Raw genomic sequence first — 21,828 nt, 5'->3', positions numbered from 1 at the left:
AATCTTAAAACAATTTAGGCTAATAAACGTACTAAATAATATTAAACTGTATCATTACTATAAAACAATAAAACGTCTATCAACTTCAAGACTTTCAAACAATGAGAAGCCAATATTGCTTTTCTACTTTAAAATGAGTTAATATGAGTTTCTTTGAATTTCACTTAATTTTATTAAGCATTTTAATTTCTTTATATTCATGATATTCATATTTAAATTAAAATGTTGAATCCTGGTTGTTACCTTCAGTCTACTGTATCTATCTATCTACAGCATAAAACTTTCACACTTCAAATAATTTGAAACAATGTCAAGTCAACATTGCTTTTCTGAATCTCTACTTAAATTACATGAATTTCTTTACGTTTAAATTCTGTTTAATTATTTTAGGTTCCTTACATTCTATTAAAATTTTGTTACCTTCAATCCAAAATCAAAAATCTTAAAACAATTTAGGCTAATAAACGTACTAAATAATATTAAGCTGTATCATTACTATAAAATAATAAAACGTCTATCAACTTCAAGACTTTCAAACAATGAGAAGCCAATATTGCTTTTCTACTTTAAAATGAGTTTCTTTGAATTTCACTTAATTTTATTAAGCATTTTAATTTCTTTATATTCATGATATTCATATTTAAATTAAAATGTTGAATCCTGGTTGTTACCTTCAGTCTACTGTATCTATCTATCTACAGCATAAAACTTTCACATTTCAAATAATTTGAAACAATGTCAAGTCAACATTGCTTTTCTGAATCTCTACTTAAATTACATGAATTTTTACGTTTAAATTCGGTTTAATTATTTTAGGTTCCTTACATTCTATTCAAATTTTGTTACCTTCAATCCAAAATCAGGAATTGTATTGGAATTTTCAAGGCTTTCTTAAGTCAACTCTGAATGCAGCACACTTTGTGATCAAATGACCAGGTTGATCAATAAGTTACTGACGCAACATTAAGTGAACAGTATGTACAGGACAGTGTTGTGTAAGAATCACTCTCAGGCGACATTCTAAACACAGAAGTATATTTTTCAACGTCAGTAAAAGGGGACAATCATTATGTCCTCGCATGAGGTTTTCATGCAACATAATAGAGGAAAGTTGCCATAGAGGGTGCAGCATCAAATATGGTCTCGGTACAAATATGGAAGTAACATGGATGCCAGCAATGTGAGAGAGCTACACATGTTTTGAGAGTGGGCATGTATGGAGTTCACAAGCTAATACTGTATGTTACAAATGCAGGGGCAGGAGCACCTGGAGAATTCAGGTCATGGAATGTCAGTCGTTGCATAAAACGAAAAGAAAAACCAAAGCAGTGGCCTTCTCCTTACACCTGTTCATTCAAGAGTGGAAATAAGCCCTTAGTGATCGCTTTCAGTATTCAAACTCTTTATCTAAAGGTGAGACATGATTATAACTTATAGCATTGTACATTCCTGTCTATGTTGTTGATGGAAACCTAAGGTTGTGATTTTGAGTACCATATGACACAGGATAAAGGTGTCACAAGTTTGCTGCTTCAAATTGGGGTTCAAAAACTGACTTGCATACAAAGATATCATATTGAACTACACAAAGTGATACTATAAAGTTAGCACAGGCGCATACATACACAAAAACATGCAAACCGTCACTCTTGCGTACATACAAACGCGCATAACCGCACGCACACAGATCAAGCGCTTCAAATGATATGTGCTACCAGTGTCTTCCATTCAACGTAATGTGTCCCCTGATGCAAAAATTTCCCACAATGCACTGAAAAGCCTTGAATGACTAACAACTTACTCCAAACGGCATAATATATCACCAAGTGTCTCACGTCTCGGTTCGACAGTAATAAAATCACCCTTGGTAATAAAAACACCATAAAAACGCAAAAAATAAATAACGAAATATGGAAGCAAACCACATATTTACAACAACAACAACAACAAAATTAAATGAACAGAATTCAAGAATGGGATCCTCAGCCTTCTCTTTGTAAAATAAAGATCATGAGCGCCAGAGCAGAAAAATCCCAACATTCAGTCCATCAGTCCACTGGGTCAATTGGAGGAGAAGTTTTGGACACTGCCTGAAGCTACATAATACTGCCATAAAATGCATGTGAGTAAAAAGACGTCTATAACTGCCTTCCTTTGTAGTCCTAACATGTTTTTATATGCATTTATACTGTATATACACTTAAATATCAATATAAAAGTAGATGGGGAACTGTGCCCTCACAAAACAATGGGGAAGAGAAACAAAACTGCACAGATATTAAACACAAGAAGGGTGGTGAAGATCAAGAGCGCATGCACGATTCCTAAAAAGGAACATTCCTTTCCAAAATCTGGACCCTGGAACACGATCAGCCGCTTTTTATATATTTTTGGAGTCGAGTACTCCATCAGCTTCTGCAGAGACAAGGACGGATGACACGCAGCGGACAAAGAATGTCCTGGCAGGTGTTGTCTTTGTTCTTCAGATGTACACATGTCCTTCTGGGAAAAATGGAAAGTAAAATTGTTGCACGTTTTTTTTCTTAAAACTCTTCTGTCTGGAACACAAAGAAGAATGAGATATAAGAGCTTTCATGCATTGAGTGCAGCTTGTCTGGAGCGACTCAAAACTGCGAAGCGCTGCTGGGGTCACACTGCAGTAGCCGCACAATGGAGGGATCACTTTTGGCACCTTTTATGAACTCTTCCAAAGACAGCTTGCCTAGAATACGAAGACAGAAATGGTGGGAGAAAAAAAGTTGAGAGAAAAGACACTGCAAGAGCTGACCTGATATGAATTGGGGTACAGCGGATTTATCTATATCTATCTGTTGATTAATTAAGTTAACGTGTTAAACTGACAGTCTATATATCTATCTATCTATCTATCTATATAGATAGATTTTTGGGGGGGGAAATGTGATACATTTGTTTTCTTTGATGAATAGAAAGTTCAAAAGAACATGTTTATAAATGTCTTTGCTCTCACTTTACTGATCAATTTAATGCATAATTGCTGAATCAAATTCTTAGATTTTTTTTTTGTATTTTGTACACAAGTGTCACACACCATATACATTTCTTACAAAAAAGCATTTTTTTACTCCTGTATTTGGTACAACAGTATTTATATTATTTTTTATTTATATAGATAGCTATTTATGATTTATATAGGCTACTTGATATATATGATTTATTTACTTGAGACTGCCTTTCATGAGGCCTACACATGCGCTTGATGTCCGCAGACTACATTCATTTCATTAAATCACACACTTTTGCTATTTAATAATCCCACCAGGTCATTCTGTGATTTCAATTCAAAATGAATTAAAATAGTCAAAACTGGTCCACATCTTACCATCATTATTCAGGTCCATTTGTCTGAATATCTTATCTGTCCTCTTCTCTGGTGTGGATTCATCCTCAGGCATTTTCATCACCGATGACACCATCTTATAAATGGCCTGTTAAAGATATGATTCATGAACCAAGTTAAAATATCAGTGGACCACCTTTATCTGGCCTTCACAGGTTCAGCTTATCCAATATTCTGTTCCATTAGTATTTCATCCTGCACTGAGGTTCACCACGAGCCATGAAGCAGAAAGCAAACTCAAGCAGGGAAACTTCACACAGGCTTTCTCAGCTCATTTACCTGCCATACCCACTAAATCAGAGAAGTCAATCAATTATGTAATGTTTTTGAGGGATAATGAGATTCACAGTTGGGCAGACTGCTGGTGCTTGGCTTAGCCCTCCACCTTTTAAAAGCAGCAGCAGTGATAAAATATGCAACACGCTGCAATCTCTGAGTGCCAGCCAACTGTAACCTCCATGAGCTTGCGGATAATCTCGCCGTTCTGCACACACGGGGATAAACCCCGGTTAAATTTAACTTGTTAATCCAACAGAGAAGACATTCAACGCGGATGCTATGGTCCTCCCAGCTTTGCCAAGCCTATCTGAGGGAGACTGGTACCAACTGAGCATGCTAAACACATGCTAATAGCTCCTGTACTCCCACAGCACAGGTTGTCAAGGGAGCGATCATCTGGGACAGCGCGCCAATGTTTGTGTTTGATCTCTCCACCAGGGGTCAGGCTGCTCATCTCTGCTTTCTGCAAATTATTGTACTGTATGTACACTTAGAAGTGACAGCTGGTGTAGAAGGAGAATGTCTGCCTGTGTGCAGAACTGAAGCGCACTACTTTCTAAATACTACACAGTATGCTGCCTTGTAATTTAATGTAATTTAGTCAAAATACAATGCTACTTTTTAAGAATCAGATGGTGTAGCATATGCACAGTATACATACTATATACCTCAGAAATAGTTCAAATATATAATAGTTGTCTCTTAATGATCAATTCTGATCTGATCAATCATTTCACATCAAAGATGAAAAATATTGAGGCAGGCTGAATAAGAGGAGCATGAAAGGCTATGGCTGCACTGTTATTAAGTAATATATTGCGTGGGTAAAAAGAAATGCTCAACATAAATTAAAAATCGCATCTGTTTCCTTCAAGTATTTTGATTCTTTCATTTCTTCAAAGATAAAAGTGAGTTTTTTTCTTTCATCTGACATTATAAGGACATAACGTCAGCACAGAAGTCAGCGAACAGGAGGATTTTTATCATAAGACTTGTATGCTCAGTAAGCATGAACTTTTACAAATCACAAATCCTTGCTGAAAACTTTGCTTGAAAGAAAAGGTGAGCAGATTTCTGAAATGGAAACCCAGGGCATTTTCTAGTTCAGTGGTCAAAATATCAGTGAAATGTCATGTTATTACAGTGGTGGTCAAAATTATTAGAACAATATTTTTTTGCTTTAGTGTCAGTATATATCAGTTTACATGTCCAAACATTCATTTTGCCATTAATTGTAATAATCCAGTGAGATTTTTGTCTGCACAAGGAGTCTGACAGCAGCCAGTGCTCCACACAGAGATCTGATTTAGTCTGTCTGGAATGACATGAAGAAACAGACCAAACTGAGACAGACTAAATCCAGAAGAACTGTGGCAACGTCTCCAAGATGCTTCAAGAAACCTACCTGCAAAATTACAGTACTGTTAAAAGTTTAAATACTAGAAAATACTAGTGTTCTAATTTTGGCCACCACTTTATATCTATGAATTTTTTTTAAATGGGGATAATACATTTTTATTGTTTTTTTTAATTGTTTTAATTTCCATATACTATTATTATAATTAATCATTATTACGCAGTTTGCCGGTCAAATAGACCCAAACTGGTTTTAATCAAATTCACCAAAAAATTACACTATGAAAAATTGTAAATGGTAACCATTGCACAGGGCAAACAGATCTAAAGAGTATTATAATATAAAATTATGACTTTACAGATACATTACAAAAACAATATTTAATAATTAGATTCATTTTCACAAACTGTGCTGTATACAGTAGTTACATATTTTTTCACTTTTCAAATGTTATTTTAGGTTTGTGCTTTTGGAAATGGATCTTTACTATGCCTAATTGGGCTCATGCAACTTTTGAATAGTCTCCAGTGGACTGCTATCTATCAGAACATCTGCCAGAAGCTTCAGAGATGTTGAAACTGTGTGCAAAATAATCCTGCACACTGTTCAGGTCCTGTTATAGTAGAAAATAATCACTAAACGACTGCTCTGGTAACCAGCAGGCTATGTTGATCAGGCTTTTTCGCAGTGTATTTGTGGAGTGTTTCAATGGTCACCCTACTGAAAAAGCCTGAGGCTGTTAGCTGGTCTCCCAGCCTGCCCAATCTGGTTAAGCTGGTCTGTTTTGGTAGTTTGGGTGCTTGTCAACTGGCCAGGCTGGGAGACCAACTGGCCAACCAGCTAAACATCAGTTTGACAAAGCTGGGAGACAAGCTAACCATGAAGATTATTGAGCACACTAACCTTGACAGTTAGCAGTTAGCATCTAACATCTAAAGTCTGAAAAATCATATTTGTTCATCAAAATCATCATAGCAGTGAGAAAATTAAGTGTATGGATGCAATATAAATACATTTGTTTTATGTTAGAAGTGGATTTAAGCTGCAGACTTTAGCACAAGCGTCCCAGAATGCCACTGACCTGCACGATCTCCAGCATTTCCTCGCGGCTGATGTAACCGTTGCCATCCAGATCATACATGCTGAAGGCCCACTTTAGCTTCTGCTCCAGTTTTCCCCGTGATGTCACACTCAGAGCAATGATGAACTCCCTGAAGTCAATGGTCCCATCGTTGTTGGTGTCAAACGTACGAAAGACGTGCTCAGCAAACTTAGAGGCATCACCGTATGGGAAGAAGTTGGCATAGATCTTCTTAAATTCCTCAACGTTCAAATGCCCAGTGGGGCAGTCTTTCAGAAACCCCTGTTAAGAGTGAACAACATATATTGCCATCAGTGGCATGTTTTAAGAGGCTCCTTTATTAGTATATGACATCTCAGGTCAGATACAAGCATCCCAAAACCCCCAAACTCATAAATAATTTCTCATGATGATGCTGTAATTTCCATTTAAGCCTTCAACTTTCACAATCAGCCAAGTGTTTGCCGGTTTAATACCAAGTGGGAAGATCTATTGCTGCATTCATGTCCTCCTGGGAAGTTCCTACTTGCAGAAATTACACTTTGTTTTAAAGTGATTTTTTAATACTAAAATGAACTCACCATACAATTTCATATTTCTCTTTGCTTCCCAATAAAGACAGGAACTGTTTTCAGCACTAATGTAATTATATAGTTTGTGTATTTTATCATTCTTGTGCTGTTATAGAAAGTGATTTGGTCAGCTCATAAATTAATGTATATAGACATACATTGGCCCTTAACCTTCTTGTACAAGCGGCATTCATGTCTCCTCTGAGGCACCCTCCAGGGTAGGATAAGTAAGTCATTTCCCATGACCACCACTTATAGAGGCATACATTAAATGCTATATTTAACAATATGTTTGGGAGAGGGTTTTTATGTTCAAATATGCATATAGTCTATGTATAAACAACACATAGACCTATATTCTCAGAAATTTTTTTGCAAAAAATGATACAATAGTTGCACTTTATTTTACTGTACTTGAACTTACATGTACTGACAGTGTACTTATAATGTACCTACCTAAGAAAGTACTGTAATATAAGGTAACTACATGGGATAGGTTTAGGTTTAGGGGTAGGTTCAGGGTTAGTACCTAGTTATTAACTAGTTATTGTAATTACTATAAAAAGTACATAGTATGTACATGAGTAACAGGACTGTAAAATAAAGTGCTACCGATACAATACTAGTTTGTCACTGGGACAGTACCCTTAAAGGGACAACTTTGTACCTATAAAATGTTTTTAGTAGTACCTTAAGGGTACATAATACTACTCCAACGTGTCGATACGCACTTTTTTTGGGGTAGAAGGTTCAAAGTTGCTCCTTTAAGGCTACTGTCCCAGTGACAAACTGTTGTTCCTGCCTAAAATGTAAATTGTTGTAACAGTATTGTGGTGGCCATGAATGTATCTTTATTTGTATCTTTATAAGTCTAATCATTTACCATCCATGTACGGGGCCCCAAGAAGTGTTTGGACAAAAGGCACCAACTGCAAATTTGATTTTCCTACCTAGTATTTTTGTATTGCTTTCCAGTACATATATCTAAATATTATTTAATTAAGATGCATTTACTTGTAAAGCAAAATGGGATATATAAAACATGTGAAAAAAATGTATGAAAATTAAGTGAGATTATGAGTAAAACAAGAAATAATATCTGCCAGTGGGGTCAGAAAAAATCAAATTAATTAAATTTAATATTCTTACCACACTGGCAAATGTTTTTTCTTGTTTTATGTAGAAACTCAATTAATTTTTATATGTTTTTCAGAAAACAACACCTAATATCTTTGTCATTTGTCAAGTTTAGATATTTTTATTGGAAAATAAGTATATGGGATGTATGTAGGAAAATATTTTTTTGCTGTGCACTTAAAAATGTATGAATGTCACCGCATTAGATAACACACTATCAAACCAAGTGGAGATTTTCAAGAAAAAATAAATAAATAAAACACCTTTAAATGTATACGTTCACAATGAAAACCAAAAAAGTAAATGCAAAATGTCTCAGTAGTGTAATTAGGTCTGAGAAAAGATCTAGCATAATTTGTTGATGCTTGGTTTGATATTTTGTTTGCTAATGCAATGAAATTAATAAATGTTGTGTGGCTTAAGTACCCAGATACTTTTTAGGGGCACCTGTGCATGTCTCAAGATGTTCCCACCTTGTACCACTCCTGCAGCTCGTGGTCAGTGAACTCCGTGTTCTCCCTCAGGTCCACTAGCATCTCGGGCCTGAGTTTGCTGTTCTGTTTTCCCATGATGATACGTCTCTGTGTGCGCAGTGACAACACCGAGGCCCCGGGTCAGACCTGTCGGCAAAAATGATACGAGGGCCAATGAGATGAGACCTGAAAACATTTTAGACTAGGTTACAAGTTCAAGTGGTAAGGAGTTTTAGTTATGAGGCCAGGGGTCAAGTGATTAGACGCCGTCACGGCATCGTGAACATGAAATTTCAGCTAATTAAAAACCACAGGCATCTTCCAAATCATAACAACGTGTGTTTGAACTCTCTTGCTCTGGTGTGACACCCATCAGGGCTCAGTGAACTCTAATGTCTCCCCTGACATTACATGGATAATTAGAGACAGTGTGTTTGTGTGCGAACGTGTGTTCGTATATGTGTGTGTATGAACATATCCATTAGTGAATTAGTACCCTTCTGATCTGACTCATTCTCACTTCCTGGGCACAAAAAGTGCTCTGATAAAAATACATAAACGTCTGTAACGCTGCAAAAGGAAATGTACAAATTAATTGGTCCAAATGTGAGGCAGAAAAACAGCCGTTTTCTCATGATGTTTTGAGAACACAGTTAGCTACCTGCGCTGATTAATAACAGAGCCGCCCACAATTACTGCGAGATGGGCAGCGATCCGAGACCGCGCAGTGCACCGCGGTAAAAACACTGGAGGAGGATCAGTACACACAAACAAGACTCTCCAAGATATATGAAAGCATCCAGCACTGAGCACTAGGCACATTTATCTCAAACGCACAGGGAGCAGTATGAGCTCAATGAAGAAAGATTATCTGACAGTATGCGATAGAGGCAAAAGCCCGGTTTGAGTTTAAGCTAAATTACCTTACATAAGCATTGAGAAAAAGAACATCCTCCAAACTGTATCACTTTCAGGGATGCTAATTTTTGCACGATTACGGATGATAGCAGTCTATCTGATTCGATTTTCCTACCCCATGCTGAGTGCATGTACTCTCGAGGGAGAAATAAACTCCAGCGGAGAGGGATCAGATGAGGAAAACCTAATTTAAAACTATTTTTTTTAGCTCTCCAGATGCATGATCTGGGGGAGAAGTCATTGTTTTATGAAACAACAGTGATAAAGTTCAGATTTCAGTTTAGGGGCGTAACTAGAAGTGGGTTTGCAATAAAACCAGCCACAAAAAAGCAGTTCTTCAAAATATCTTGTATTATGTTCCACAGAAGAAAGACAGCAGGTTGGAAATGACATGAGGGTGAGCAAATGATGACAGAATTTTCATTTCTGGGTGAACTATCCCTTCAAGTAAGTCAGTCTAAATGTATTAAAGTTAACTATTTTCCAATTGCGATGAGTGCTGCACACGTAATCACAATAAATCTGAAATGGTAATATGACGCAAAGACTGCAATGTAATTAAATTTATTTCAGAGTGAAGCATAGCACTGTGTTCATTTACACGTGAGCAGTTCATGAGCCGGTATCTTCAGTTTCTCGAAGCGGCTCAAGTCACAGTAAATGCTGCTCCGCAAAAACTCCATCTGCTCTGTATTTGGGATGCCTATAACATGCATTTGGGAATGCAACATGCACTGTTCATCATCCCAAACTTGTAATGAGAAGCACTTACAAACCGGCTGTCGTCGACAAAGGAGAAGCTATAATGGCTTCCTGCAGTTTTCCACCAAAAAGCTTGATGTTCAGTGTTTAAAAAAGAAAAAGAAAAAAATCTAGCTATAAATGTCAGTATTGTAATATTAGTTTTATTCTAAAATAAAATTACTGTTATAATATTATTATTATATTATTTTTCTTAAATACTTTTTTAATGTTACAGTGATATATAATCATAACATTGTGGCCAAACTGTCCATGCAGCCTTACAAACAAGCCCAGAATTTTTTTTAATCGGCATAGCCATTTTATCTGAAAAATCTAAACATTTTCCCAAAATTGTACGGCCTTAATTGCAATTATAGTGATCCTACATTTACAAGTTCATACATGCTTATCTTTGCAAAATCAAAAGGCCACCACAGAATAATGGCATTGGTTTTGTCCCCACTTCATCAGGCTCCAAGGTTCAAAGTCTTTAACCTCAGCTGAGTCCTGTGATTGTATGTCCCAAACATTTTATACTTATAGCTTGAGGCTGATCTCCAGACTTTGCCATTTAGGGTTGAAGCTACAGCAAATGATTTAGCACAGGGATCACAACGAGGCCAACGAGGGAGTGTGGGTGGGGAGGGCTGATGGGAAAGAAAAAATAACAACAATGGCAAGAATGCAGAGCAGGAGCAGCTTACACTGGCGGCAGGCCCAGTGGTGATGAAAGAGCATCACCGCCGAGTGTTGGTGCTAGACTGACCAGCAGACACGCAAATGGCTCTGTGCCGTGCATGTTGTTTCCATTATGCCATCTCATTTTGTGCCTTAACCAGCCCTTTGGATAATTGCTGGATGTCTATAGCAATTGTGTTCTATGTTGCCTTCTACAGGAACCAGAAAATGGAGAGGTAATATAAAACTGAAACTACAGGACGAAGTAACTGCGTCTGCATCTGCGCCTGAAAAACTCCAACTGGCTATCAGTGCAATGTCAAGCGACATGTCTCTCTCTCTGCGTAGCAGACACCTTGCTGATATACTGAAAGGAGTGCCGTTCCCCAGGGCTTGAATGTCATCACTCACATTGTGACATGTCACGCTAGTTTTAGCACTCTACACTCATTAGACTTAATAAAGGAAGGCTGAACCGAGCCTGCCTAAATAAAATGTCCTTAGCTCCAGCCAAGAAGACTGGAACAAAAGACATCTGGAGGAAGATGAGGGCAATGTATAAAGGTTTAAATGACTTCATCCACTCACATTTTCTCACATAACTGTCCCTTGGCCAATCCCAAAGGGAAAATCCCCAGTGAGATCTTTTAAATATTGTGTTTCTCCTTAGAAAGGAGGTTAAATATCCTGCTTCTTATAATTTTCTCTTGCAAAAAACACCCTAATAGTCTTCCCTAGGGTTTTCAACAAGCTCTCAAACTACGCTTAGATTAGCCAAGATCGCACTCAGCAAGTCTGCTCTCAGAAGTCAGAGATTTGAGCAAGAACGGTCTTTTATGCTATTCTCGATTCTATTATTACCATTTAAAAGTTTGGGGTTGGTAAGATTTTTTAATGTTTTTAGTGAAGTCTCTTATGCTCTCCAAGGCTGCATTTATTTGCTCAAAAATACAGTAAAAATATCAAAATATATTGTGAAATTCAATATATCTGTTCAATTCAATATAGCGGTTTTCTAAATATTTTATTAATATATTTTAAAATGTAATTAATTCCTGTGTTGGCAAAGTCTCCCATGTCAATCAGTGTCAAATGATCCTTCATAAATCATTCTAATATACTGATTTTCTGCTCAAGAAACATTTCTTATTATTATCAATGTCAAACAGTTGTGCTGCTTAATATTTGTATGGAAATCCTGTTACATTTTTCAGGTTTCTTTGATTAATCTTTAAAAAAAACACAGCATTTATTAATGTAGAAAAAAATATTATAAATGTTTTTACCTAATGTACACTGATAAATCATTCACTGTAATACCAGGCAAGAGCATGAAAAAAGTAAATGGGATCATATCTGATTTCATGTTGACTTTAAGCCTCCTGTGTTATGAACGAGCAATAAAATGTTCATCTGGAAAAGTCTGCAAATACAAAAGTGCACAAAAAACAAATTACAAACAGAGCTTATTTATGACATAGAAGTGGGACAAGTGCTCTTGAAAACCCCTGATGATTGCAGATACAAGAGAGTCAGATATGCCGAGGCACGCTGGTGCACACACCCCCTCGCAACCTCACACAGAATTTCTCCTTTTCTTGTTCTTTGCAGTTTCTCTTGTTCCTCCCTCTGGATGTTTGGGCTTAAGGGTTAATCCTGTCTCTCTCCACAGTGTCCCACATGTGTTAGTGGTTGTTCTGTGACTGTTAAAATCCAGGACAGCCTTCCCACCCCATCCTGCAGACAGCTGTTCCTCTACTCTATGCGGGTCAGCAACATCTGGACTGCTAATCCAACTGTGGAGGGATGGATGGATGAAAAGGAGAGGAATGCTGTGCTCTCTGGGAAAAAGACAGAGGTGTAAATTCACAAAGAACTGGCGTCTGCTCAGTGCTGCATCTGCACCATCAGGTGTCAGTATAGTGGCACCTGAAGTATCGGTCAGCACAATATAAACAAAACAGCTATGTTTGCCTTGACAAACATGCTTCATTTAAATGATCAGTGCATTTAGTGCATGATTGCGAACACTTAGTGTACCGCATTCAAAAGTGCCGCAACTGTTCAGTGAATTCGCCCCGGAGTTGTTTTTGTTGTGTGGGAAAGCCTGAGAGCTGAGGAGGCTGAATATCTGAAACACAAGAGCCTCATTAAAATCCCTGCCAGCAAGAGAGCAGAGAGTAAATGAGCCACTGCACACCAGTGAAATAAAAGTGCAAGGCCGAGAGGAGAAAAGAGAAATGAAAGGAGGGAGTTAGAGTGTATCAGAGGAGGGGAGAAAGAGCCAAAATATGAATCTCACAACAAGAGTATCTTATTCCTGCATCTATAAAAAGGCAGAGGAAAGAGGATGACAGAATTGATTTTTCTCCCCACTCCTGCGTTTCTATCTCTCGTCCATTTATGAGAAACAGAGGTAATCAGAGAATCAATCTGACCCGACAAGCGACTTTTGATCTTTCTAAATCAGCCGCCATCTCTTTCTCTGCCTCTTCCTTTACAATCTGCCAGCTCTATCCCTTCCTTCATTTAATTTGCTTAAGACCCTTTTAATTCCTCTAAAGTTTCATTCTAATTGCGCAACCTTTGCATGAACCATCTCCCTTTTTAAATTCTCGCTCTCTTTTTTTCCCAAAAGTCCTGTTCCAAAACCTATTGAGTTGTCTCTGTAGGCAGCATTTTAAGAAATCATAGCCGCCCAGCTGTTCCAAAAAGAAGATAGCATAATTTCGCCGGCTTTTAATACACCACCATTTCAGGATGTATCCCTTGTGGGGAAGGCAATCCCATAATGCTCTGAAAAAATTCAAGGCTGTCAACTGATTAACAGTTTGAATCAAATTAATAACATACTACATACAGCATTTCAATATTTGCTGAGAAAACCCCTCAGTGATCAAAAGACAATACATTATAAAGATGGATAAAATCAATTAATAGATATTATAAAGTAGCTTTAGAAGTCTATTATTATTTGTTTTATTTTCATTTCATTGCACATTAGTCTTACTGGCCCACAGTCCATTTTACAGTTTAGGGCCGGATTTACTAACAGATTGCACCAGCGTAAATGTCTTTTGGCATTAAAATTAGGTTAAAATAGTACTGTCAGGAGAAGACGCGCAGTGAAGAATTAGCGCTGAAAAGGCGTGGACACAGTTAATTTTGCACCTGACCTTGTTGAAAATGCATTTGTAGAAGTTTCCCTTTCTGACGCAAAATTTATGGGAGGAGAGTATTAAAATGAATCACGCATTGCAATTTACTAATGTTTGCGCTCTTCAAATTACTGGTATTTGCGGCATTATTTAAAGCCCAAAAATGCATGTCTTAAAGCAGGCAGTAATTTGTGCTGCTCTTGGTAGATTGTGCTGGTCATTATGGAAATGATCTGCCTGCGTCTGTGTTCTTTAATGTGTGCATTGTTAGTAAATCACCCGCAGAATTTTCTCCTCCCATCTGCGCTTTTATGGAATTGCGCTCGTAACGCTTATTTGCCGTTTAGTAAATCTGGCCCTTAGTCTGTCAATATGTTTGAAGGGGACTTCGATATAAACATTCACACTAAATAACATGTTAAATAACAGACAAAGAAAATAAACTGACAGACGAATTGAGAGAAAAGTATATTATAAATATATTTTATTCTAAAAAGAAAAAAAGCATTTAAAATAGGAATTACATTTTTATAATTATATAAAATTATATTTTAATATGGTTTATATTACAATATTTGTGGGTACTGTGTATTTTGGCCGCATGCGCACATATTAATTATTTTATTTTTACAGTTATTTTTAACGCGTCACACTATGTGTAGTGTGTGCACCAAACCAGATCTGCAGGTGCTCTCATGAGAACCAGACTGAAAACCTTATGTGCACCCCTGCTAACCCTTATCCCTAACCTTAACCTTGGTATAGTGTTGATAAGTAGCATTATTGTTTGTCGCGGCTGGATGTTTTTTTCTGTGCTCTGAGTTGAATCAATGAAGTCTGACCTTTTCTTGACAGGTAACTATGTGATTGAGTTGCCCAATGAAAGCAAATGGGGAGTGGGATTTGTGCTTGGTTTAAAATGACAACAACAACAAAAAAGTCAATTTTTTATGCTTATCAGAGTAGTGCACTGTTAGCTTAGCAACATGTTAATGGTAAACTGTATTGGAGTGCTATTTGTGTGGCTGCCTTTATAGAGTGCTCAAGTTCATTCAGGTCAATCAGTCCGAGGTTCCATGAAGTTAGTATACTTTTTTAGAAGGCAGCTGACAATAAGGCAGCTCACTATGTTTTGGAACAGAGCCATTTTCTATTTTTACCAGCCTTTTTCCCCTTCTGTGTGGTAGTGAGGAAAGAAATTACAACCAGTTTTTTTTCACCACTCACACACACTTCACAAAATGAATCCTTGCGCTGACATTTTGACAATATACAAGAACATCTCCCATGAGCCAAAGGACAGACATTCTCCTTAAAAACACCACTGAAATCCCCAATCCATCAAATTTCGGAGCTTACAGAGGCTAAAGGCTGCCTGCCAATCTCATTCCACAAGTGTAGTACAACACAGTAAATCTAAATGCAGATTTTAAATCACGGTTTAGCTGCTAAACAATCCTTACGTGACATCAGTGTCTGAAAAGACTCTAAAGCCATTTCTAGATGTTTCTAGATTTGGTTTAACATTTGAGAGCATTACACAGCAGGACTCGTTTCTTCCAGCTGTCAGGTATGGCTTTTAATAAAGACAGCAGGGGTCGGGCCCTGACCTGAATCAATGAATCTGCTTCACATTACTCAAGAGAGAGGGAGGGGCTAGAGGTCATAATAACAAGAACAGACTGAGAAAAAGAAAGAGAGAGAGAGTGAGAGGAAGATGGAGAAAGGACGCTAATGAAGGAGGTAAAAATAAGAATGAGGCTGTGTCCTCGGTGAGTGAGGTCCCTTCAGTCAGCTCACATTGTAGATGTCATTTCATACATCTTGCCAACAGGGACTTCGGCTGATCTCAGCTGGCTGCCCATCAGAGAGATGCAAGAGCAATGGCTGGGTGTGTATGGAGAGGTGTTTGGCCTTTTTACCATTTTTATTGATGGGACAGTAGAGAGGACAGGAAATGATTGGCATTGGGAAATTATGCAAACTGCCATATCCAAGTCTCTGTCATAACCCCAGCCTCACTGGGTGGAAGATTCCACTGACTGAAAGAATATAAAAAATAGTTCCTGACATAGTGCCTCATAATTCATTACTAAACAGTTAATTTTGCTGAAATACATGATTCATGGAATAGTTTTGATGATATATTGATTGTTTCTGTTGCTAAAATGTCACCATTGGGTGAAGTGGTCATGGCAGTGCTTTATCGTGAATAAAACACAGCTGTTGTGTGTTATACTATAGGCTATATATATCACACAGCAGCTGTGTTTTATTCACGATAAAGCACTGTCATGACCACTTCACCCAACGGTGACATTTTAGCAGTGGTGTAATGCTACAAAGTAATAATACTTTGTTACAGTACTTAAGTATATTTTGGGAGTATCTGTACTTTACTTGAGTTTTTATATTTCAGCCAACTTTTACTTTTACTCCACTACATTTCCTCATTAAAATGTATACTTTTACTCCGATACATTTCCCCGAAGCATATTTGTTACTTACTACAAAATAGTCAGAAGTCAGAAGAACACGGACTGCAGGAAAGCAGGTTTGACGAATCAGTGGTCTGGCGTTTGCAAGTTAGACTCACGATCATGTGCAAACAATTCATTTTCCACTCAAGTCGAGTCTGGGGTGTGCAATACAGCATCGTCTGCGATAATATGGTAAGTGTTGTTGTAATGATGTGCGATCAGACATTATCAAGTAAGCTATATCACCAAATCACACACGGAGTGCACGCACGTTGATTTATTAGTCTATTAAAACTCAAAATTCCAGGCATTCTAAATTGTAGACGGCAAAAATGCTTCTATATGCTTTTTATATTTATATAATTTAATATAGTTAACTTAATCTATCACACAAAGAGTACCATTGTTTTGCAGATATCAGCATGAGTTCAGTTCAGTAAAGCAATAAGTGACTTACATTTTATACATAATAATGCTTGTTTTTGCTCAATTTTGCTAACGTAAATAGTTCCAAACAAAGATCACAGCACTGTTTTGGGCGCGGTGTTTACTTATTGAATGAATCGGTTGAATAAATGATTCAGTGATTCACTCATTAACACAGTCAAATGCTTTGTTTCTGAATGAATCAGTTGTTTGAATAAATCAGTTGAATCTCAATGACACTGATTAACAGTCACTTGCTGTCACCTACTGGCGGTTTTAATTTCACATTTCGACAATTTTTTTATGCTTTAAAATAATTTCAAATAACAGTATTCAGCGTTTTATGTTAAAAATAAAACATTATTTATTCATCTGTAACTGCGGGTTAAATGCATCCATGTCCCCTCTGAAATAGGCCTACATTAAACTGTGTAAATACATCTCAATTCTATTTCAGATGCAGATTCCAGAAATGTTTTCTTATGTTGGAATGAAAGACACTAAGTAGTGTTTAGTGCTGAAGTGCTTCTTATTCTTACCCAAAAATGCAAAATGGAAGAAAGAGTTCAAACGAAACACAATCTTGCTACTCAAGCTGTGTATGAACATTTTATATTATTTATTTGCTTATTTTCCATTTTGCATTTACTTGTACCTTTACTTTACTTTACTGGTAGGATATCTGTACTTTTACTTGAGTATGGCTTTCAGGTACTCCACTGCATTTTAGCAACAGAAACAATCAATATATCATCAAAACTATTCCATGTATCATGTATTTCAGCAAAATTAACTGTTTAGTAATGAATTAAGAGGAACTATGTCAGGAACTATTTTTTAACGGAAGGATAGCATTTAATAAATTTACTTCAAAAAAGTAACATATCAATTCATACATTTTTGGTTTAATATCTGTATTCTCAGTGCTGGGTGGATTACTTACAAATTGTAGTCCATTACTGAAATCTGTAGTTAGTAACATAATCTAGGTTACTCATTTTAGGTAATGTATTCTGACAATTTTTTTAGATTAGATATTATCTAACTTATTTTAAACTTACCATTAAATGTAGCAAATTGATATATAAAAAAAAAACGAAGAGAAAGAAAATATATTCCGTTTTTAAAATGGCAATGCATTCAACATTACATTAAACCAGGGTTTCCCAAACTGAGCTTAATGTAAGAATGCAATGGGTTTGCAAGTTGATAAAAAGCTAATAATTAATTAAATCATAAAAATATAGATAGATAAAATAATTTAAACAATTGAACTCTAAATATAGAAACATTTTATTTGTTTACCTGCATGTCAACGTGACAATTAACCGACATCAGAAAATTGTGAACATGTGAATGTGTTAAATTACTGAAATATTACCTTCCTCAGAGATGTTTCAAGTAAATATTTTATGTCAAAGGGGTTTGGCTCACAAAAACTTTAGGAATCCTTGCATTATATGAACAGACATTAAGAAACATGGAAACAACAATGGCATTACATGCCCAAAGTCTTCCAGGTTTGAAATATTTTTGTCCAGACTTCCAGAATCATCAGTTACTGAAGGTCACTCTGGATATGATGACGACATAATGTTTCAAAGTTATACATCACCAGTGTTTAGTAACTTGCATAATTATTTGTTTCATACATGGTCTAATAGCTTGATAGGTGTCACCCAGAACACCCCAGCAATTGTATAGCAACTAATTTTGCATGGTCAAACACCATTCACTTTTTTTTTTAAACAAAATAATAATAATACAAATAAAAACATCTTTAAGAACTTTAAAAAATCTACAATCACATCATCTAACTGAAGCTCCAAACAATCAAATTCACCAAATTTTGTGTGTTTCAGTTTGCAAGCTAACCACAAGACAAGCGCTCTGACACTATTGCTGTTTTAATCATGACAGTTAATGAGAGTCACACAGGAATCACACACTTATCTCTCAGTCTGATTACAGTAGGGGCATATGATGGCATGCGCATTAGAATCATGCAGTCCTAATAGGTTATTACAATGCTGTTTGGTGTGTTTGCTAGGTGATTTCTTACAGGTCCAAGTTAAACGTATATCTATGATGAAAGTCTATGAAAATCATACAAGTTTAGAATGACATGAAGATGAGTAAATGATGACAGAATTCTCATTTAGGCCTATTTGGAAAATATAGTATCTAAATATGAGTAATAGTGATGCTTGCATTAGTAAGCATTGCTAAATCGTGAAGAAAAACCACTCACAGTTGTAAACACCTACAGTTATCAAGTTACTGGCCTGAGCCAGATGACACAGAGATGGAGTGTTTGAAAAAAAGAGAGAGAGAGAGAGAGAGAGAGAGAGAGAGAGAAAAGAGATTATATGCAGGAAAAATATGGCATAAGCAGACAGATGGACACATGAGCTCTGAGCATCTCCCCCAGCGTATGACCTACACCTCCATTAACAAGCTTTCCGACACGTCGGCTGTAGTGTGCCGTTATTACACCATCTCTCCTCCACCCTCACGAGAGATGTATAAAGAAATTCCTGGCATCCCTGCCAGCGTACTGTAGGCAGATCGCTTGATCATAATAAACAAAAGCGACTAGGACCCGCTCTGAGCGTGTAAGCCTGATAATCACTGGAGACGGGATGACCTCTGTGACCCGTGCGTGAGCACATGTGTGTGTGTCCACACGTGCATATATACAGTATATGTGTGTGTTGCATCATAAGCTGGATAGAGTTGCAGATGGTGCTGAAAGAGTATAACTGCTCATCTGTCGTTTATTGTTTCAGGAACAATAATTAGCTTTCACTGTGGCTGCAGAAGGAATGCAGTCCATTACATGCAATGATGGAGGGTTATTCTGTTCAACAAAAGACAATATTGACTAGCCTTTAATGAAATGCTTTCTTGCAGTGACTCGATGAGTAAGCTGTATATGACTATGTAGAATACAAGCATCTCTCAATTTCAAGAAGAAAAGTGAATGAAAACGTAACTTTGTCCGCGCAAAAATCACCACCACCATGCTTGAGTGTTCTGAGTATTTTATCGCATTTCTATGCGGTTTCTACGGTATTTTGTGTGATAGGTGGTGGTGCTGTCTGATTTGGGGGAAAAAATAGAAATTGTGATTTTTTTTCTGATAAAAATTGCAAATGCGATTTAAAATATGATTTTAAAAAGTGCTGTTAGTAGGGGTGCACAATTTGGTCAAAAATGTTGTGATTATATATCAACATGACTATAAAATAATAATAATTATTATTATTAATAATATTATTATTATTACTATTATTTTACATAATAAAATTGTAATAAAAAATGTATAGTCACATTGATTGTAATATCAATTATTATAATATGTTTCCTAAATAATAATTTTTATTTTATAGTTAAATATTTATAAAATTATATTTATAATTATAATAATAATACAAATACAAATAATAATAATTATTATTATACATAATAAAATGTATATTATTTTATAGTGTTATTGATTGTAATATCAATTATTATATTTTTCCTAGATACTCATTTTTTATTTTACAGTAAAATATATATATATATAAAATATATTCATAATCATCATCATCATTATTATTATTATGCAAAATTATTTTATAAATATTTTACTGTGAATTAAAATTTATAAATTAGTATTTATTTAAAATATTATAATAATTGATATTACAATCAATGACTGTAAAATAATATGTAAATATTATTATTGAAATATGTAATATTAGTAAAGTGTAATATTTCACTGTAAAATAAAAAAAATACTAAAAGTATTTAAGAAAAATATAATAAAAATAATCTTTTTTTTTTTTGTAATACTGTAAAATAACAAAAAAACACATGTCTGTCTTAATTTCTTTATTCTACAATCGTTAAACCATCAAGCTTTTATTTTGGTGGAAAATGCAGTCTAATGCAGCCAGCTTCTAAGCACTTCTCATTACAAATATAATAATTTACACAAAGCCATATCGCAAATTTGGTTTTATTCTGATTAATCATGCAGTCCTAATAGGTTATTACAATGCTGTTTGGTGTGTTTGCTAGGTGATTTCTTACAGGTCCAAGTTAAACGTATATCTATGATGAAAGTCTATGAAAATCATACAAGTTTAGAATGACATGAAGATGAGTAAATGATGACAGAATTCTCATTTAGGCCTATTTGGAAAATATAGTATCTAAATATGACTAATAGTGATGCTTGCATTAGTAAGCATTGCTAAATCGTGAAGAAAAACCACTCACAGTTGTAAACACCTACAGTTATCAAGTTACTGGCCTGAGCAAGATGACACAGAGATGGAGTGTTTGAAAAAAGTGGTACATCGAGGTCAACCCTGAGCACATCTCCTTAGAGGAACTCAGGCTTTTAGAAGCACTTATGGTTATGTGGGTCACACAGAAAGGGACCAGCGGCCTTCATCCACATTGGCACAGCATCAGAGCACAAGAGGAAAGAATAGAGACATGAGAGAAGGACACACGCACAAAAGCACACAAAACTATTTCACATTCCACTTTAAATGAGCTAAGTGCTTCTTTGAATATACATAGCAGCATAACTTACTAATGTAACTGAGAGCTGACATATGAAATCAAGATCTTAATATATAAAACATTTGGGCTGGAGCATTAACTGAAGCATTTCACACACCAGGAACAGATCATGACGTTGAAAGAAAATAGACAGCCACCTATTGGAAAGGTATGCTGTTTATATTGAGCCGTACACTCATGCTCACTACAGTCTAATTTATTACACTGGTACTGGCATCAAATGGCATACACTTCAGGGAAATGAAAGTAGTAAGTATATTTGATTGTGCTAAAGTGGAACTATTGCAAGTATACTTTAGCTACAAATATCTTGCATTTAAAGACAGATATTATTCAAAGATCATACAATCCTCATCAATAGTGACATTAATACACATTTTAGGCTTAATATTAAGAAATGTGCATTGTGCACAAGTAGTACTCCAAATAAAGTTTAATTATCATTTTATATCAGTAATTCTCGAGCGATATGTCAGTAATAAATATGCTAATAGATTTGAACTATGGTACCATATGGATTATTGATCGATATTTGATTTTTTTTTTTAATTTCGGTACTGGTCAA

At 36.0% G+C, this 21,828-nt stretch overlaps 2 protein-coding genes across 2 annotated transcripts in view; one reads left to right on the top strand and one right to left on the bottom strand.

Moving 5' to 3' along the window:
• Positions 1-21,828, top strand: part of LOC107565202 (keratinocyte-associated protein 3-like) — a 35,761-nt gene that overhangs the window by 7,009 nt on the left and 6,924 nt on the right. Inside the window, exon 7 of the transcript XR_001606336.1 lies at positions 12,530-12,535. The gene's annotated coding sequence lies outside the window, so the exon portion shown is untranslated. The remainder of the gene's footprint in view (positions 1-12,529; positions 12,536-21,828) is intronic.
• Positions 1,459-21,828, bottom strand: part of LOC107565203 (hippocalcin-like protein 1) — a 34,370-nt gene continuing 14,000 nt past the window's right edge. Inside the window, exons 2-5 of the mRNA XM_016250427.1 lie at positions 8,279-8,425; positions 6,097-6,378; positions 3,362-3,467; positions 1,459-2,722 (exon numbers count right to left, since the gene is read on the bottom strand). Of these exons, the coding sequence (XP_016105913.1) occupies positions 2,625-2,722; positions 3,362-3,467; positions 6,097-6,378; positions 8,279-8,374 (582 nt within the window). The 5' untranslated portion in view covers positions 8,375-8,425 and the 3' untranslated portion in view covers positions 1,459-2,624. The remainder of the gene's footprint in view (positions 2,723-3,361; positions 3,468-6,096; positions 6,379-8,278; positions 8,426-21,828) is intronic.

The sequence above is a fragment of the Sinocyclocheilus grahami genome, unplaced genomic scaffold (genome assembly GCF_001515645.1).
Source record: "Sinocyclocheilus grahami isolate Dianchi unplaced genomic scaffold, SAMN03320097.WGS_v1.1 scaffold987.1, whole genome shotgun sequence".
NCBI lineage: Eukaryota > Metazoa > Chordata > Actinopteri > Cypriniformes > Cyprinidae > Sinocyclocheilus > Sinocyclocheilus grahami.
This window is presented reverse-complemented; position numbering and strand designations above follow the sequence as displayed.